At 39.9% G+C, this 20,161-nt stretch overlaps 1 protein-coding gene across 1 annotated transcript; it reads left to right on the top strand.

The window, feature by feature from the left end:
- The first annotated feature begins 480 nt into the window (after positions 1 to 480).
- Positions 481 to 18,776, top strand: gyg1b (glycogenin 1b). The gene is made up of 7 exons (XM_046846176.1): positions 481 to 666; positions 4,775 to 4,910; positions 8,515 to 8,689; positions 9,432 to 9,594; positions 15,382 to 15,508; positions 17,205 to 17,421; positions 17,898 to 18,776. Exons 1-7 carry the CDS (start codon positions 660 to 662, stop codon positions 18,042 to 18,044), a joined length of 972 nt encoding a protein of 323 aa, XP_046702132.1. The 5' UTR covers positions 481 to 659; the 3' UTR covers positions 18,045 to 18,776.
- The last annotated feature ends 1,385 nt before the right edge of the window (positions 18,777 to 20,161 follow it).

The following is a 20,161-nucleotide window of genomic DNA, read 5'->3' as shown; positions in this document are numbered from 1 at the left end:
TGTGCATGTGATCAGATGTTCTGGAGAACAAGGTTATGATGTGATGTGTGTTATGTATAGCTTTTGCTAAAAAGATATGTTTTTAATCTGCACTTAAACTGGGTGAGTGTGTCTGAACCCTGAACACTGTCAGGAAGACTATTCCAGAGTTTAGGAGCTTAATGTGAGAATGATCTACCACCTTTAGTGGACTTTGCTATTCTAGGAACTACTAGAAATCCAGAGTTTTGAGATCTCAGGGAGCATGACGGATTGTAGCGTGTTAGAAGACTGAAGAGATACATGGGAGCAAAACCATTTAGTGTTATGATATATATATAAAACATGTTTACATTTGTAATTATGATCAGCTGCATCATTATCCTTGAAGCCCAGGTTTGTGTCCACCATGTCCCCTGACTCTGTCCCTGTCTCTACACCTGATACACCTTTTTGAGCTATAAACGTGTAGAAAGGCGTGCTCACATGTCGATCCCACTGCAGAACGGAAGGCGAGTGGGCGTGTCAGATCACGTGACACCGGGAGGGGGCGGTATAAAAGCGTCTGCGCGCTCACGGTGTCTCTCCCTGAGTGTGTGTTGAGTGTGTGTACATGCGAGCTGTGGGTCCGAGCTCGGCGGCGGTGTGGCTTTGATCAGGCAGGAGGACAGAGACAGAGAATGGCAGGTAGGTGCGGAGGTTTGAGTGCGACACGGCGGATACACTGGGACACGCACATCAGTACAATGGTTCCGGTCCATCCTGGGCTCATCACATGCACACACACACACACACACACACACACACACACACACACACACCTGCCTGAAATCATTGTAGAATGTATCATGAACTTAATTGTAATTTCGCTCTTTTTTGTTGTCTCTTTAATCCAAGGCCTGTTTTTACCCCAAACACGGAAACTCTTTCTCCTGCACCGGGTTGTGTCCCAAACCGCTCTCTAGTGCACTTGATCACTCCTCCACTGCTTAAAGTTTTTACTGTTGAAACTGTGTCGCATCAATGTTTGAACCGGAAGTGACGTTTTTGCGCAATGCAAACTGTTTAAAATGGAAATAGAGTTATTTTATTGCCAGTTTCACGTAATGTGTAAGAACGTGATGGTTTAAATCGGTATCTCATTGAGGGGAAAAACGTGTATAGCTTAAAAAAACTAATTTTTAATACTTTATGGATTAGGAAACATTTTAATATTGTATTTATTGCTGGTAATTTTATACATGCGCACACGTGCCTACATTAATGAATGAACGTGTATGTTTATAAAAAATAATTTCAAATATGGCATTAAAATAAATAAATACAACGTAAAAACCATGCGTTCTGCTAATTGTAAAGAAAATTAATTTCTTCATATCTATCACATTATTTTGCCCAAAAATGTTGATTCCCAACCTTTTAAGGACACATTTATTTTTATACTACACGAGTTTTTCCATGAGTGGCTTTTATTTTGTTTTTTCACCCACTTATTGACACATTTAACATAGAAGTTTAACATAAAATTTAACTTAGAAGTGCATGGTGTTGAAGTATGGAATGGTTGCCATGTTGGTTCCTTTCACCTGGAATAAGTCTCCAACCTTCCCTGCTCTAAAACAACCCCAAACCATTAGCCTTCCACTTCCATGTTTGTCTGCCGGTGAAGCAGTCTGATCACATCTCTCCAGTTCTCCTTTTTGCACGATTTTTTTGTCATTCACTGTCCAATTCTTGTTTTTCTTTTAATTTGATGGTGTTTGTTGCAACAAAAGGCACATGCATGTGTTTCAGAAACAATAAGCAGCTCTGGACAGGTTCTGTAACTTCCATAAAGCAAGCGGGTTCCTGTTATCACTTGTTATAGCAGCTATGAGCTGTGATCACTTGTCTCTCAACATCCAGCCTGCCATGTTACAAAGAAACCCTCAAAATGCAAACTCGTTTGAGTTTCCCATAGTGGGAAAACTTGATGCTGGATATTTGTACTAAATGAGAAATGTCACTGTATTGATGAATTTGTTAGTAAATGACTCATGTTTTGTGTTAAATAGAAGTGTTTATCGTCCACAACAGAAAAGCCCAGGTGACTGTTGTTGCAATGGAAAAGACTCAATAGAAGCAGTGCTGCTGTTAGACGATCAGACGTCCATATCTATTTAGCTTTTATGCAAAATTTTGTAATTGTTTTACTTTTTTTGCATGTCTAAATTTAAGTTGTGCAGTACATAAAAAAATACTGTAGTTGTATATCTTTCAAGACTTGTACTTGGTTATTTTCTTCCCTTCAGATCTGCTTTGCTCAGTACCGTTTCATTTTATTTCTAAAATATTTTTTTTTGCTTTCGATCTGGATTTCTGTTAATCGTTTATTACCCAATCATGTTTAATCATATCCCTTGTGAAAGCAGTTGTCATTTAAGCAGGGATGTAGATTTCCTCCAAATAAAAAGGGGAAGAGTTCTAGGTTCAGGTCTGTTTTGTCTTTTAACAGCTGTTAAAATGCCTTCATTTAGGAAATTAGCTTTAATTTGAAAACATATAAATGAAACTAGCAAACTATAATAGCTAGTAGCTCAATATTCACTGCTGAATCGTAGTCCGTTTTATATAATGTTTATTTTTTTCCTGAATAAATTTTTAAGACCATAATGACATGGTTGCCATGGTGGTTGTCAACTGTTCAACTAGCAAATGGGGAAAATATATAACCATAATTTGTAGTAATTCAGCTTCTGAACAGAACTTGGAGAAGCTTCTCTTCCATCCAGGGTGGATATTTCTCCTCTTCATGGAACATTTTCTGTATGATTTGTAATATGTTGCTTTCATCTGTTTCCTTGGTTACGTCAAAAAATGCTCGTTTCTTAACTGATCAACTCGAGGTGATTATTTAGCGGATTGCTCAAAACTCTATAATCAGAGTAAAATCACTTCTCATTCACACAGTTTTAATTCTTGGAACTGCTCTATAAATCAGAATCACCAGATCTCAGCTGCATGTGAAGTTAAATGGTTTAGTAAGTAAAGTTAAAACCCTTACAATGGAGTGATTTAATACAATTCTCGCCTTTGTAATCTGTGTAGATTAGATGTAACTGATACTCCAACGGTGAATTTACCAAACTGTGCCTCATTCTTTCCTCCTTGGCTCGAGATTTTACTCTGCACTAAACCCTCAGTGATTTACAGAATGGTCCAGCACTCATGTGGTTGCCAAGATGACCCACAGCACAACCTGGCAACAAGAGCCTCTCAGGGCTCCTGGTGTTAACACATGGCTACTTCATAACTCAGAAATGAAGTCTTCAGTGTTGGTGCTTTGTAACAGCGTGTTCTCCGTCTTCACAGTGGAAGTTGTTTCTTAGATTCAAGACTAAATGTCACCAATGAAAAGTTTTGCTGTGAGCTTTTAAATTTCCTTTCTTTTAAATTAAGCCTTTTGATCCGTCATGTACAGCTGTAGTGCGATTGTGACAGGAAGTAGGTGGAGTTGGAAATCTTCAGACACCAGTATAACATCAGTTTTAGATCATCCAAATGATAGCCACCATGTTTTATCGCTTGGTTAATAACCGCCCTGTTTGCTCACGCATGTGACTGCTGCTATTTTGGATCGCCTATATATTTGGTTGCTCAAATGATTTGAAACCTTGTAACATGGCAGCTGATCACTTGATTACATCACCTGTTAGTCAGTCTCCCTTCATACAAATGATGGATGATTTATCTCCTTTTACAGTTGAGGTTTAAGGCCTTTGATCAAGGGCCCAGAAGCAGCACAATGATTGTGCTGGTATTTGAGCTCCCCTTCATTGTGACTGTGGTGGTCCCTTACTGTTGATGCTCAGGTAGAAAAGGCCTGAGTAGTTATTCACACTGTGTGAAATGGAGCCAGATAATAATGACTTTTTTTTTTTTTTCTTTTCTTTACACTTACTGGTATGAGTATAAATTCAGACCTCTCAGGGGTGTGAAAAGTTGCTGATTTATTGACTACAAAAAAGTGAGCGCATGGACTTTTTACAACAAAGGTGCTAGTAGGTGGGTTTATTTTTTTAGTAGACCTTTTCTCTTGATCAAGTTAAACTTCATAATACATTATATTCCCAAAAGTTAAGTACGGTATGTGCTTATTGAGCATCGCATTCCACATTTAGTCCCAATTTGCTCTTATTCTTCCACTCTTCTGAAGATGCTCCACAAGATTTTGGCTTGAACATTAGTGTTCATCAGACACCAGTGTTCGTAAAGGCAGGTACTGATAGACCTAAAGGTAGGTGAGGAGACCTGGGGTGCAGTTAGCATTCATTCATCTGAAAGGTGTTCATTAGGGATGAGCTCTATAGCAGGAGATCTTCCTTTCCAAACCATGTAAACCATATCTTCATAAAGCTGGCTTTGTGCACAGGGACACTGCCATGCTGTTACAGGTTCAGGTTTCCAAATTCAAGTGAATGCAAACTTATTATACAACATCCTTTACAATTGTGTGCCCCCAAACTTTGTAGTAAGTTTGGAGAAGAACCACATTTTAGGAAAGGTCAGATGTCCAAGTAATTTTGTCTTCATGTTCCAATGCAAGACTCTTATTCTGTGCTTTTAATAAGCTCTATATTAAATACAAGGGATACTTGTTCAATTCCCAGCTTTGCATGTTCTCAGAACTGGCACATCTCAGACCTAATTGGCCTTCAGTCATGGAAAACATTTCAGTTAACCAAAACAAGTCTGTACAAAAAGTCTTTTGTTTGTGAAATAGGTGTGATCGAAAATAAATATCTTCTCTTCGCAGACCAGGCATTCGTCACCTTGGCCACGAACGATAAATATGCTAAAGGAGCAGTGGTGCTGGGGAAGTCCCTGAGGAACCATAAGACCTCCAAGAAGCTAGTGGTGCTCATCGGACCTCACGTGTCAGAACCGTCCAGGTAGGCATCGGTCAGCGTGTTAATCATGAGTATTTGGATTTCTGGTTATGGATGTGTAAAATGCTAGAAAATTGGTAACGTGTCAACTTGTTCAATTCAGCCCCCTGTTCACCCATGAGCCCAACAAACCATATGACCAGAGCAATGATGCGCTTTGGTGTTAGACTGCGGATAATATTGATATAATTATTCCTGAATTGGTGTAGACTTTGTAAATGTACTGCTGGGGGGAGCTGGTTCCCTTACACTATTTGGGGAAATACTGAGCTTCAGGTTTCCCCTCCTTTAATAAATGTCTGAGTGAATTCATGGTGCAACTCTAGCTACTTTTCCTAGGAATAGGAATATAGGAATATATGGTGGCAGAAACTGATTTTCAAATTCTGACGTGTTGCATATTTAACCTCGTGTTTAAGTGCAAGCTCAGGTGTTTGCATCCCATGTGTTTATTAAAATGGGGTCATCAGACTAAAATTAGCAGAAGTTAGTGTAGCGTGAATCTTGGTTCCTGTGCTGAATTTTAACTTGTGCATTGTGGTGAAGTGTAACAGAACAGTGTACAAACTTGTGGTATTTGAAATTGGGCAATTTGGTGACTACTATATCCAACTTCCTGTTGATGGTTAATGGTAACATTTGGCAAGTCACTCCGCTGTATTAGCTTACACATTCAGTCTTAACACTGTTTTGGTAGCAATCATGCTGAAATATTCTACATTTCCATCTAGCTAGTCTTTCTTCCTTTGGCCCATATTTACAGTGCACCCTGAAGGTATTCACAGCATGTCACTTTTTCCACATTGTTGTTTTGTAGCACTGTGAATACCTTCCAGATGCACTGGAGGATGGTCTGTTTGGTAATTGTTTAAAATGGCTGAGCTAAATAACTTCAAACCTTACATGACACTAGCTTTTTGTTTATTTATTTATTTATTTTTTTTTTAAAGTGTAAGAAGTCCAGATGCTAAGGGTGTCTCTGAAATCTCAAGTCCTCACGTTTCAGTAGAATGGTCTAAAATAAAATAAAAAAATTGGTGAATGCCTTGTAACAAAGTACAAGCAGATGCAGTTAATCAATGTTATGCACTTGGGTCCTATCCGTCCTCTTCTACATAGATGAGCTCCTAGATGCCCATGACCTGCTAAGGGTTGTCGGTTCTTTCAATGGGGAGAGGGCAGTGGGGGCTCAGTGGTCAGTGTTGGACTGCTGGTCAGAAGGTTGAGCTCAAATCCCATCATTGCCAAGCTGCCTATGCTGAGCAAAGGCCTTATGAATGAGAGTCTGCTGTGGATAAATGCATCTGAAATATGGGTGGTTAAGACATTGGACTTGAGATCTGAAGGTTGAGTTCAAATCACAGCCACTTCCAATCATTAGCCCCTGAGCAAGACCCTTAACCCCATAGCTGCTAAAGTGTGTGAATGAGAGAAATGTCCTTTAATGTTTTTGAATCTTTTTTTTTTTTAAGGATGGATTTTTAGTGATTATACATTTTCATTTTATTCATTATTTTTATGCTTGTAAAACAAATACATACAGATACATAAAGATTATATGCAAGTCCCTCTGGATAGGGGCGTATGCCAAATGGCGTAAAGAATAGTGGGTGAGTGGTGCTTTCCTGGCCACTCAGAGTTTACAAATGGTAGTGGCCTTGTTGGGATTTGAGCTCTTAATCTCCTATTGTTTGCGGGTTTTTCGACGTGTGCTCATTTTAGAAATCTGACCATGAGGAACATAAAGCTTTGCAAGCAAGCTCAATCCTCGTAACACACCCTAGTCATTTCCCCTCCCTCAGTCATGAACTTCGTAACATGCAAGTTGCAAAAGAGGCCACTTTGTAAAGCAGGAGCTGGAGGAGAGGTTCATAGCTCCTGTTTTAAAAATTACCCATCCCCCACTTCGCAAACCTCTTCACACCAATTTTGCCAAATACGAAAGTACTTTTGGACAATTCAGCACCCAGCCAATGTTCGTGAATCCAGAGTACCCGGCGTCACCTTTTTATTCCGCTATAGTGCATGGTCCTGAGGCATTTCTGCTCCAGTGCTCGGTCAGGAATTAGTTTCACTCCAGTTTTCCGTTAGTGTACTTTTGCATATTAAACACACCACGATCCTTCTGCTCTGCAACCACTGCTCAACTGGGTCCACCATCTCTCTGGGTACTGGGAAGAAATCTTTCCAGACTCTAATCTGCTCAGGGGTGGAAATGAAATTCCAAATGATGCCCAAATCGCAGGTTCACTTGCAGATCTTTAGATGTCTAAAGCCCTCCACTTCCAGAGCTTCTTAAATTGGCACCATTGAATGTTACTGTAGATTTGTAATCACCTACTTTTCCTTATGTCCCATCAGTTATGTTGCTGGCAGGTTTTAGAGTAAGAATGTAATTGTATGGCAGGTTTCTCCTTCACCTATGACTTCAGTCCTGAATTGGTACACATTATTAGTTAATTGTATTGCTTTGCTTTAATTCAATTCTTTAAGATTTGCGTTTTGTTGCAGCAGCTTCCTCCTATTTCCCTGCGTTTATGGTGTACTGCTCAAATATTTGACTAATATTTGAAGGATGTTATGTGCAGTCTGCTGACATTAATCATGATTACTTTTGCCTATAGCTTTCGCAGTGACAAATCTGTATTGTCGCATTTAACCACCGCTGTAGGATAATCTCTAGGATTAATGTTCATCTGGATGCCGCAAAACGTCTCGGTTTAAACTCGGACAACACGATCTGATGATTATAAAACATTTAGTCTGTGTACTGAAGGTAAGCGAGCATAATCTTTCTAATAATGAGCAGAGGAAGATTATAAAGGCAATTCCTGACATCATTGACTTACTTAAAAAATTTATTTAATGGATGGGAATTAAACTTTATCATCTCAGGCTAATGCAAAAATTAAAAAGCACTTTATTTGGAGTTCTATTTATTTACTTCATTGATCTGTCTAAAATGAGGGTCACCATGACACTCAATTGTGTGGGTTTTATGGAATATTGGCAAAATGTCACTTCACAAAATCCTAATTTTGGTATAACCACTCAAGTATGCTTGCTTTTGTATAATTATATATTGGTGAGTAAAAAGTGAGATCTCTGTACACAATAATGTAATTTGGCTTTGCTGTTGGTTGTGTAGTTGTTGGTGGTGCAGGTTCCTGCTGGTTATTCCCTTTCCAAGACTTATTGTGTGTCTTGGCTCAAACATGGCCTAATAATACAGTTGGCACTAATTTGATGCTCCATGACATGCAGTTTAAAGTACATGAAGTGAGAGAAATAAGCGAGCAGACATTTGGACGATGCGAGAAGACATGCGTGAGTATCTGTGTTTGTGTGGGAGTGTTGTTCAACACGTATGCAGTCAAATCTCTGCTCTCAAGTCCTGACTTGTTCAATACAATATCGTTTTGACTCAAAATGACAGTTACATTTATATTCAGTGATCTTGTTTTACCTATTTAAGATCTATGGAGGTTTATGGCATTCAGCCATGTTATATTTTGAAAAGGCAGCAGGTTGTGTTATCAGATGTAAGCTTTGGATGATTAAAGATACCAGCATTACACTGACTCGTGTTTCCGCTCGTCTTCTTTAGGGCAGTGCTTCAGACGCTGTACGATGAGGTCAGGCTGGTGGACGTGTTGGACAGTGGGGACACCGCACATCTGGCCATGATGCAGAGACCAGACCTGGGAGTGACCTTTACTAAGCTCCACTGCTGGACACTCACGCACTACTCCAAATGTGTGTTTATGGATGCAGACACTATGGTAAGAGGCAGAGGGTTTGTGTGGAATGTGGTACATCACAGATCGTAGTATCTCAACTAAGGAATTTAATCTGCCATGTTTTCTGATCTCTGATCACGTTTACATGGTGTCCACATTGTCATTATACACTCTGTTGTGTCCATCGAGTGAGCAGCAGGTTCAGGGTGTTTTTTTTTTTGTAGAACACTTGGGGCTGCAACTAACTACTTTGGTAATTGATTAATTTGACGATTATATTCGTTTAATCACATTTTTAAATTAGTTTTTTTTGCTTATTATAACTTGAAAAATGAATTCAGGGTATTTATACAAGTGTACTTGTATAAAAAAAAAAAAAAAAAAAAAAAAAGCGAAAGCCACATTTAAACAACTGTTTAAAAAAAAAATCTGTAAATATAATGAAATTGTTTTGACACAGATTTTTTTCAGTTGTGAAGATATAGGCATCCAGTGTATATATAATTGTTATACATTGGTGTACAAAAATTTCGATTTTAGTTCTATAAACTTGTTTTTATAGAATTGTGAAAAATCGTATTGTATAGTGCATGAGTGTTCTTGGCGTATTTGTTGGTTTTGCTTGCAACATGGGTATAAAATGACTTGATAGTATTTCAGTGTCTTTAACTGTTAAATCATTGTATTAGTGAAACTCAAGGTGCTGTTAAAGTAATCAGACTATTGTTTGGATCTTCTTTTTGTTATAAGTGTTATGTACAGGTGTTTGTGATCTTGTGTTCAGGCAGTAGCGAACATTGATGAACTGTTTGACCGAGAGGAATTATCAGCGGCTCCGGATCCCGGATGGCCTGACTGCTTCAACTCGGGCGTGTTCGTCTTCTGCCCCTCCAACGAGACCTACGGAAAACTCCTTCAGTACTGTACAGAGCACGGCAGCTTTGATGGCAAGTAAACCCCTCTCCTTTCTTGCGTGCCTCTTCTGGATTGTAAACATGGTTTAGGACCTAAGCTCCACAGAGCCACTCTGTTTTTATATCCTTTATTACTTTGAGAGCTGAGCGAAGTGAAATTTAAAGAACGGATTCCAGGTTCAAAGCTGGAGAAACCTGTATACTAGCCGACTAGAACATTTTAAATGTTGGCAATAAAATGTAGACCTGCTGCAGACGTTCATAAAAGTTGTGGATTTGTGTTGCTTCAGGGGCTTGGCATCAGGAGTTTAACCTTTTTAGAGCTTTAAAGTGCTTAAGCAACAGGACTTTGTAGTTGATATGGGAAGATGAAGTCAGTGTAGTTTGATCAAAATTGAATGCTGATCTTTTCCTATATTTGAGACACTGCTGTTTGTGAACTAGCGAACATTTCTATGAACACACCATGCTAATCGGAGCTGATGTTTATGCAAGATATGCAAATTTCTTCTGAAGTTAGGCACATTCAAACTACGTTTAATTCTGAAATGGCATATTTTAATTGTAGTGCTAAATGGGCAATTGCGTCAAGATCCTTAATTCTCGACTTTACCTCTTTTTTTTTTTTTTTTTTTTTTTTCATATCTGGAGTCTAGGAGATGACTTGACTTGTAGACATGTCAGGAAATTTGGAATTGTATTTGATGTAATACACAGTGCCCTTGTGTCTGTTTCGAAATGTGAATAAAACCTTCCAAAATGCTTGAAACACCAATCGTATGAGAATGCGTTCATTGAAAACCCTGGAAAATTAGCTAGTGTGTCTTGGAAATGGTTTCTGCTCCTGGGCCAAAACTGTCAATCTGTCTTGTTGGGAGACTTTTATTGGTCTTAATGAGAAATTGGTCAGAAAATTAAACTAATCCAATATATTTCCCTGCTTTATCCATCTTGATTCAATCTATGACCTTGTGCAACAAAGAGTCTGGCAGATACCCAAATAATGACTAATACACCATATGGACAAAAGTAACCACCCACCCATCAGTATGTGCTTTTTGAACATCTAACAGCTTCCACTCTTCTGGAAATGTTTCGCTACATTTCTGAGTGTTGCTGGTGGAGATTTGTGCTCATTCACCCACAAGGGTGTTGGTTAAGTCAGTACTGATGTAGGTAAGGTGAGGAGGTCTGGGGTGCACTCGGTATTTACATTCATCCCAAATTTGTTTAATAGGGTTGAGGTCAGAGCTCTATAGCAGGAGATCTTCCACTCCAACCAATACATTGTACAATACAATTCCCCTCCCTGGACGACTAGTTGTCTAGTTAATTTCCAGGCGTCTTTCTATGTTTGGGAACCTGAATGAAACATTCTAAAACGGTAGAAACATGATGTATAATACATTTTGTTTAGATTTTTTTTTCTCAATATAAAGAAAATGTTGTACAACAAATCTTTTACTGTAGAAGTTTCCTTTTTTTGCCTTCACTAAGATCTGTGGCCTACAATTTGAGCCTTGTACAGATTTGGGAGCATCAGGTTCGACTTGTATCTTGATTTGTAAGTTGTTTAGGGGGTTGTATAGTGGATTACAGCACAAGTGGCCAAAAGAAATTACATTAATCTTGAGGAGTTCCAATGTATTTAGTCACACTTGATAAAAATGGGCTTGTGTGCAAGTGTCCTGGAAACAGCCGAAGTGTGAAGTGATCATGAACATGGCTTCATCATTGGCATTTAAAAAAATAAAAAAATAAATAAATAAATAAATAGTATGGCGAAAACCTTTAAATGTTTACCCAGTGTTGAATAGAGTTTTTTCAGGGTCTTTGCTGTGCCTGTGTCCAGCATTGGCATGTGGCCATCTTCTCCTTCCAGATTTATGTTCAGCCTGGGTGTGGTGGTTCTTTCTGAAATGGCTTATTCTCACCATGGACTAGAATCTCAGTGTTCTACATTCCTGCCATCTGTTCAAGCTGAAATCTCTCTGAACAGCTTTTATGCTTGGTGACCTAATGGGTTTTCTGTGTCTCATCCTGACAGGTGTAATTTTACTGTCCTGTTTCATTATGCCCCATTAATGTATGAAGCTTTTAAGTAAAGCTTTTTCCTCTCAGTGTTCCTTCTCCATGTGAGGAAATTGGACCAGAGTCAATGTGCAAACAAAAAGCCTTTTTCAGGCTGCTTCTGTACTGCTGTATTTAATGTAGTTGATTGTTAATGGGGTTAATAACCCTTTTATTGGTGTTTGTCTTGGCATAACTGCATGTTCAGCAGTCTTTTGTAAACTGAGCCAAAGGACAAAGCTGAGCTGCTGATCTAACTCTAACAATAGATATGGTAGGAACATTAAATATCTTGTTTTAAATCCAGTGTTCCTAGGCTAGGTTTTCTGTGTAAGGAGGTGGTAGCTCATTTGGTTAAAGAATTGGATCTTTTGATGGTTCATGAGTTCAAATCCCAGCACCAAAACATCTAAATGGAAGTCGGTTCAGGTTGTGATTGGATATTCTGCTTCAGGGGATCATCAACATAGGAGCTTTTATAGTTCAGAGCTTTACAAAATCCTACTTTATTTTAATCAGTGAAATGTGTTCGTGTAGCTTAAAATCACTGTTAACAATTTCACCAGTACACACGAGCAGTTTTACAGGAAAAGGTGGTCAAACAGGCAGCCAGCAACAAGTTACTGCAGATGTTTCTGCAAGGTTTCTATAGATATCAGGCACATGGTATGTACATACCCATTAGTCCACCTGCCTAATATTGATGCTTGATGGTTCAGGGCTGTTTTTGGCAGCAAAACGAGAACTAACACGAGCTCCTGTAGCTGAAATTGCTGAAGTCAGTCTGTTGGATCGGACCACACGGACCAGCCTTCGCTCCCCATGTGCATCAATGAGCCTCAGCCACCCTCAACCCCGTCACTGGTTCACCACTGTTTCTTCCTTGGACCACTATTGAGACTGACCACTGCAGACCAGTAACATCCCACAAGAGCTACAGTTTTGGAGATGCTCTGACCCATTTGTCTAGATGTCAATTTATCCCTCGTCGAATTTAAACAAGCGTAAGTGTAAGGGTTTGAGAATCAATTTCTTCTGCTTCTAAGCTTAACACAACCTTAATGTTAATGTAAGTTGAATCCTGGCTCTTCTGTGAACAGGAGCCAGTCTTGACATGGCAGTCTTGATGGACTCATGTTTTAATGACTTTCTCCTTCTTGTGGTTACAGATGAGTTTGTTTACTTTAAGTCATGGATTTGTGGAGTATCTGGTAACGGATACTTATGGGAATTAAACAAATATGGTCTGAAAGCATGTAAACTATTTTAATGGGGGTTTATTTTCAGTAGGATTGCTCTGTGGTATGCAAGATGAACACACTGACCTTTTTAAAGTTTTCTTTTCTTGCAATATTACCGGGTAGCGTGACGCTTACAGCTCGTTTGAAAGGAATCTTGCAATATTCTGTGAACCTGCACAATATTACCGTTGAGTCCAACATTTGACCTTTTTTGAGCCATTTCTCTGAAACCTGTGGATTTATTGAACTGCCAAGGGCAAGACAGGTGTGTGCATTTAAAGATTTCTGAGGTGATGAGTGGCAAAAGGGTTGGCTGTGTGTGTTTGGGCATGGGGGATTGACTAAACCCATGGAAAACCTGACCTCGAGGAGATTTTTGTTTTTCTTTGCTTATTTGCTTATAAGCGAAAGCTCTTGCGCTCATCCTCTGCCAGACTAAAGCGGCAGTTGGCAAGGTACATTCTTCCTGAACCCTGTTCATCCTCTCCAAATGAAGGCTGTAGCTTGTGTAATGTTTGTACAGCCTTGAGCACCCAGGAGGATTTTCTGAGCCGTGTCAAGCTTCTGATAGCGTGTCTATTTTAAACTGCAGGCTACACTTTACTGAGTGAATTATTAGCAAGTAGAACAAGCGTACACAGATGTAGCTGCTGGGGTGTGTATGCATCTCATAGTGGTCCTGTGGCATGGTGTCTGGCAAAGACTCTGCTTGTACAGATGAAGCTGTGCTTTGTTTAACGTGTTTGAGTAGTCACTCCTGTAGAAATGCATATCGGGGTGATTTGAGGACCTACATAGTTTAGGTGCATGTGGGCCTGGGTAGTTTATATGCTTGGGGATGCCTGGGGACTGGAGGGTTCTAGGTAAATTGGGAACATGGTTGTTGGTGGGTTTAGGTGCATGGGGGTGTTTAGGACCTGGGAGTTGGGGCTCTACAAATCTCTGCAAAAAAATTATACACCAAATAATTCTTACTAATGGGAAAGTTGTGGGGGTTCCTTTTTTTTTTTTTTTTTTTTTTTAAAACTGCATCTTTTTAATGTGGACCAGACAACTAATGTGTAAATTTAATTGTCACAATGTTCTATAGAATAACCTCTAATCGTTACTCTCCTATTTGTAGCCTGCACATGGATGCCATTAACATACAGCTGTCTGACCTGTACTGTGTCAAATAATATTCCCTATATAGCACATGTGTGGCGAGCCGGTCTTAATGTATGGGACTATTTTTAAAACTGGAGCGGTAGGCTGTGTGTGTGTGTCCTGTTGGTATTAAGGTCAGAATGTTTTGTAATGCAACACTCGTCTGTGGTTAAACAATTGTAAGGAAGACGATGGAATGATGAATATTTATGATGACTTGGAATTAAAAATAAAAGCTGTTCCAATGGATCGTGTGCAAGTTTGGATGTTGCATGTGAATAAGCTCTGGTGTCCGGTTAAGAGGTTCCTTTATAAAGCTTATGGAGAGTAATTGGTGGGATTTTTAAGAGGGAATTAAGAATTGGAAAGAATTAAAGACGTATAGACTATATACAGTTTTTAAGGTACGGTGGGACGACTAAGTCTAATGTCTGGCTAGATGAAAGACTTTAGTTTACCAAATTTGTTCCAGCATGGGGTGTGTACCAGATGCTCATACCAGAGTTTCTCTGCGCTCTGAAAAGCTACAGAGTGAATGAGTGCATTGAGAGTCTGACCTTGACTAGGAACAATGGACTTTTGGTGAGTAGCAGTAATCAAGGAGAAAGTGTTGGCATGTTGAACCTGATGAGAGCAAAATCTCAAATGAGATTATTCATCCACCAAACTATACAAATGTTTATTATATATTATTGTTTATCTATTAACAATTTTCTGGTTTTCAACTTGGTTAAGGTCAAATACATTGGGTGAGAGTTCTACAGTCAGCTGTGGTGCTGCTCATTCATCCCTCTAGATATCAGCGATATGGTTGTATTCAATCGACTCCAAAGCTTTAAAACCAGATCGCCATAATTCCAAGCAGATTACAGCACTTCATGCTTTTGTGACATGACTCATTGTCATGCTGGACATGTGCGTCAGAGCGGGAATAAACTGTAGCCATGGAATGATGAAATTATGTCTGCGTGGGGGGGTGCCAGGAAAACATTCACACCACCACCACCAAACTTTATACAAATCTAGCCAATCTTTCATGGTCATGTTGGTACAAATTTTGCAACGGCTTGTAAAAGCTAAGAATTGGGGAAATGGTGTGTAAAGCCTGGGTTGTGTTGCTTAATGTTTTAACCATGTTTTGTGTAATTGCACTACACTGGCTCTGCTGTAAATTGTTTCTTTTGGCTGGAGAATGATCTACCATTCAAGCTTTTGTTCAAATGGAATTTTGGCTCCATGATGTCTTGATCTTTCCATCACCCGTTGTCGCTTCATTAAATTTTCAACGAATGTTCAACTCCCTTTAAATCCACTGCTATGTGAGAAGGGCAGGTTTCTAAACGTGCTCTTGTCTGCTGTTCAGGTGGAGATCAAGGCGTGCTCAACGGTTATTTCAGCGACTGGGCGACATCAGACATCAGAAAACACCTCCCGTTTATCTACAACATGAGCAGCATAGCGATCTACACTTACCTTCCTGCATTTAAACAGTAAGTACACATGTCTGCTTTATAGCTTATTTACCGTATTTTTCTGTGTATAAGACTTACTTTAAAATCATTAGACAATTTTTAGGGTCTAGACTTGCACACTGAAGTAAGCCGAGGAGAGAACCGCACGGATGCGAAACTGCCCATACCTTGTTTCTGCAAATGGGCTTCCTCCAATCACAAGCCTTATGTAACTGACGTCAGCTGATTCTGAACAAACCAATAAGAACGCAGATGCGACAGGGACTGGTAATGTAAAGTGTGATGCACACTACAGTGTAGTACTGGTATGTAAATGTTGGCTAATTACTAAATATTTTTTTCTTAATTTTGGGGCAATTAAGTGGGAGTCGTCTAATACATGGGGTCGTCTTATACACGGAAAAATACGGTAGTCAGAGTTTAAGATTTGGGATTAGCTCGGCGTGTAGAGTTACAAGAAACCGGGGGTCACATGAACGCTGCCCTGTGACGACATGGCAGTAGGATCGGGTTTCACTGAGAGTCATGTGCTCCGTAGACACTGTGATGGCGAGAGGGCGATTAAATGTCCATGTGTAGGACTAACTCCACCAGCTGAAAATAGCATTGCTGATTAAAGGACCTCGGCTCGATGGGCTTGAGGAAGCGGGACACCCCTGTAGCTGCCTGGGTTTAAGGGCTCAGCCTAATGTCTATTTAAAAGTCTGTCATCTTGTCTCTAATGGAAACATGCACCATCTAGCAGCCAATCAAATGACTACTGGCCTGGTTTTACTGACTTTACTCAGGGTATTGTATTCCTTGTGCTGTGGATTGAGATGCAGGGGAGTTTTTGTCCTGGTATTTAAGCTCAATTGATACCAACCTGGCAAAGTGACGAAAGCTCTGGTCAGTGAATGTTAATCATGCAGCAGTTGGTTTCTTGTTGATATTGCGGCTGTGTAAACTGTTGTTCATTTGTTACCATGCTCATGACTTGATCTGCAATATCATAATCACCATCTCGAATTAGTTGAGGAGAATGCAGTTTCAGCTGGTCCTGAACATTCACATGGCATGGAGTATATTAAGGATGTAACACGATACGTGCAAGACATATTACAGGACATCGGGTTAAGTTCAGTGGGACTGTGGTTCAATTGGACCAAACATTTTATTGGCTGGATATGAAGCTTGTTGGACAACCAAACTTTGTTCATTAATGGTCAGCATTCATACAGCCTTAGCAACTATCTAAGGGCAAAGAGATTGTATTCTGCGATTTTTACAAAGCTGTTGGTATTAAAATGTTATGTTTAATCTGATTGGATTTTAACTTGGCTAACTCAACACTCCATATAAAATTGTACTGAACTTTATTACAAAAACAATCGGAAGATAAATATGTAAATCAGTATAATTATATTATCAATAAATTATATAGCGCTCTTCGTGGAATCTCCCATGTAAAAACGGCAGTGTCAGTAAATCGCCTCTAGAGGGTGCTCTCATAATGACCGAAAGCCGGAAAAACTATCGCAGTGGATTTTTGCCAATCGTTTTAGCGATCAACTATCTGTGCCGGTTAATTGACAAATGATCTCATAACCTTGACTTTAGTCTTTGTACTATTAGGTGAATGAAGTTCATGAAGAGCAGAGTATGTAGATAAACTTCACCTGAACTACAGTCTAGTGTACAAACTGTATCAGCTTTAACCACCTCCATTCCTCAGGTACGGCTCAAACGCCAAAGTGGTGCACTTCCTTGGAAAGACGAAGCCATGGAGCTACACCTACGACCCCAATCAGAGAAGAGTGCAGGGAGATGTGCAGGAGGCCTCGTCACACCCTGGCTATCTCCTGGAGTGGTGGAGTCTTTACAGCAGCTGTGTGCTTCCCCTGAAGCAGCAGCAAGAACTGGCAGACCAGCCTAGTGAATTCACAGTTCAGGTGAGCTTTCAACACCAGCACTTATGAACTGGAGAACACTGAAGCACTGAAGTTAGCTGTATATCTGCACTCTGCTATACAAGTGTGTGGTTTTTAAATGTGCTCAAGCACCAACCTACAACAGAGGTTTCCCGTAAACTACACCAAATCTAAGGAAACATGGCTTAATTAACATTTTACTTTTGGTGAAGGCTGAGTAAGGGTGTGTATGGAGGGAGGGAGGGATGGCTGAATAAAGAAATGTGGATAAATATATAGAGGGATGTAGATAGATGGCTATATAGAAATGTTGATGGATATAATGGAAAAAGCAAAGGTCCATGAATTCTCTTATGTCTGATGTTGGCAAAGGACCAGAGCCCATTCCTCCATAAAGAGCTGTGGATCTCAAGCATGTCATATTGTAATGGACACTAGGTTGTGTAAGATGTGAGAGTGCACGTTTTCACATTTCTTTGCTCGCTCTGTTCTGACAGGAGGAGTTTCAGCCTCAGGCTCTTCCTGGTCTGCCTCCTCTCTCCTCAGCAGAGCGTAAACAGCGCTGGGAACAGGGCCAAGCTGACTACATGGGAATGGACTCTTTCGACAACATCGAGAAAAAGCTTTCTGCCTTCCTGAAATAGTGTGAAGCGTGGTCCGGGGAGAGACGTCCTACAAGGGCTCCTTTACGTTATTATTATTTTTTTTTTTTTTAGAGTGATGTTTTGAAATGTGAGCGTAGATACCATGGCTACAGTGCCACCCTGCCTGGTTTTCCTTCAGCTATGCAGAACTGTCACTGCAGCGTGCCAACCAACCTCACCACCCGTTTTCTTTTCTTAAAACTTTTCTACACTGTGAAACTGCTATTCATTTCGCCACGTGCTGTTCACCAAAAAACTCTTCGTTTGTATTCCAGATTGTCATGTTTTATAAGCAAAGCAGAGTTCCACTGTCGTATACACAGAGGAGGTGATTCTACAACAGCACAGATTTCCATAAGTGTACATGTTTCACCTTCACCAGTGAGCAGTCTTCAAATCTGTCCACGCCGATCACATGACTCGCTTAGTAGTGACCTGCTCAAGCACTTTTGTTTTTTTGTGTTTATTTAAGCACTTAGATTTGAACATAGGCTCTTTTTTTTGCTTGGTTGTAAACTGTTGCCTTGGTATTGCCCTGAAAGTTTACAGTCGATCACAGTAAATCAGTGTTCATGAAGTCTATAGTTCTGCGCAATTCAATCATGAAGTCAATCAGCCACTGTCTACATAACCTGAGGTAAACGTGCTTTACCTCTTCTGAAGCTGTCTTCTGTCTCTCATTAGCGAGTGTCTTACATTTTCATCTGCACAATAAACATTTGTGAGATTAAATTGTGTTGCGTGTCTTCACTTTACATAATTACTATTTATACAGCATTGTGGCACTGGTTTCTGTGTAAACATGGGGCAAACCCCCAACAATTGTTTTTATTATTGAATATTGTAACCCTGTAAAGCCATTTCTACATTGCATTATAACCTCCAATAATGTACAAGTTTGTTTCTTGAGGTGGAATCAAAAAGGTGAGACCAGCTGTTTACTAGAAAGCACTTTTTATCTACCTTAATGCCATCTTCAAAATGGTCCCCTTGCACAGCTATAGAGCTCCCAGCTTACAGGACACAAAGATGTCAGAAGTCTTCTTTTTGAAGTCAAGCACCTTCTATTTGTGCTGGATCTCCACAATGGTGTCCCAGGCGACCTTCGAGCTTCATCATCTTCAGGAAGAGGGCGAAGTCAACAGACCAATTTAGCAAATAGGGTGAATGCAGAAGTGAACTCCTCTTTCAGTTACCCAATTTTGTTGCGTTTGCGCTTTGGTCCGACTTGCTGTCCATGATGAAATCGCAGACTTGGTCACAAGTAGTCAGATTAGCACCGGGCTCCCAATGTACACAGCACTGTCTTTTGGCAAACTGACTTATGAAGGTTGGTGCACCCTGTGACTGTGCCTGCTGCCATCTATTGGTGTATAACAACTTTTTTTTTTTTTAAATCAGTGAGCCAGTAGTGACCACCTTGTGCTGGCATGAGGAAGAAACTGTGAGAGGAACCAAGCTCAAAAGAACCCATCCTCATCTTGGTGGCACCAAATGTCCATTTCATTACACTTCTATCATTGCGGTATGGTGTTCACCAAGGCTTAGCAAAGTGGTTATAATCCTCTAAAGATAGAATGGTCCAGTCTAAAATCCAGGGTTGTGGCACATAAAGCCGTTATTAAAAACTGGAATCAGTCAGGTTTTTCTTCCAGGACACTCACTTGACATCCTTTCAACACTTTCATACACCATTTACATCAGGATTTACGATATGTTTACACCCCCCTGTCAGACCGCTGTTTTATCTGTGATTTATAGACTTTATCACTAGTATAATCTGATGTCATCCAGAGGTTCCTCTTCAAGCGTTCAATGATCTACATCCACGTTTCTATGACTTGGTTACCGTGTCTATAAAGGTATGTATTTTGCATGTGTAAACACACTGCTGATCGTTATCGGATTCGCTTCTCTAACAGCAAACAGGTGCTTGGAGTGTGTTTCTGTTGTGAAGGTCACAGTGACCCAAAAGGAGGTTTAATAAAGGTGTTTGATTACAAGAATAACACTGGTGATGCTCTTTAACATTCAGGTGTGAACATCCTGTCCCATGTAAGAACCTCCACTCTCATTTAAAGATGTTCCATTTGATTTTGAAGTGTAATTGGGGAGGT

Source organism: Silurus meridionalis, chromosome 4, assembly GCF_014805685.1.
Source record: "Silurus meridionalis isolate SWU-2019-XX chromosome 4, ASM1480568v1, whole genome shotgun sequence".
NCBI classification, from domain to species: Eukaryota; Metazoa; Chordata; class Actinopteri; order Siluriformes; family Siluridae; genus Silurus; species Silurus meridionalis.
This window is presented reverse-complemented; position numbering and strand designations above follow the sequence as displayed.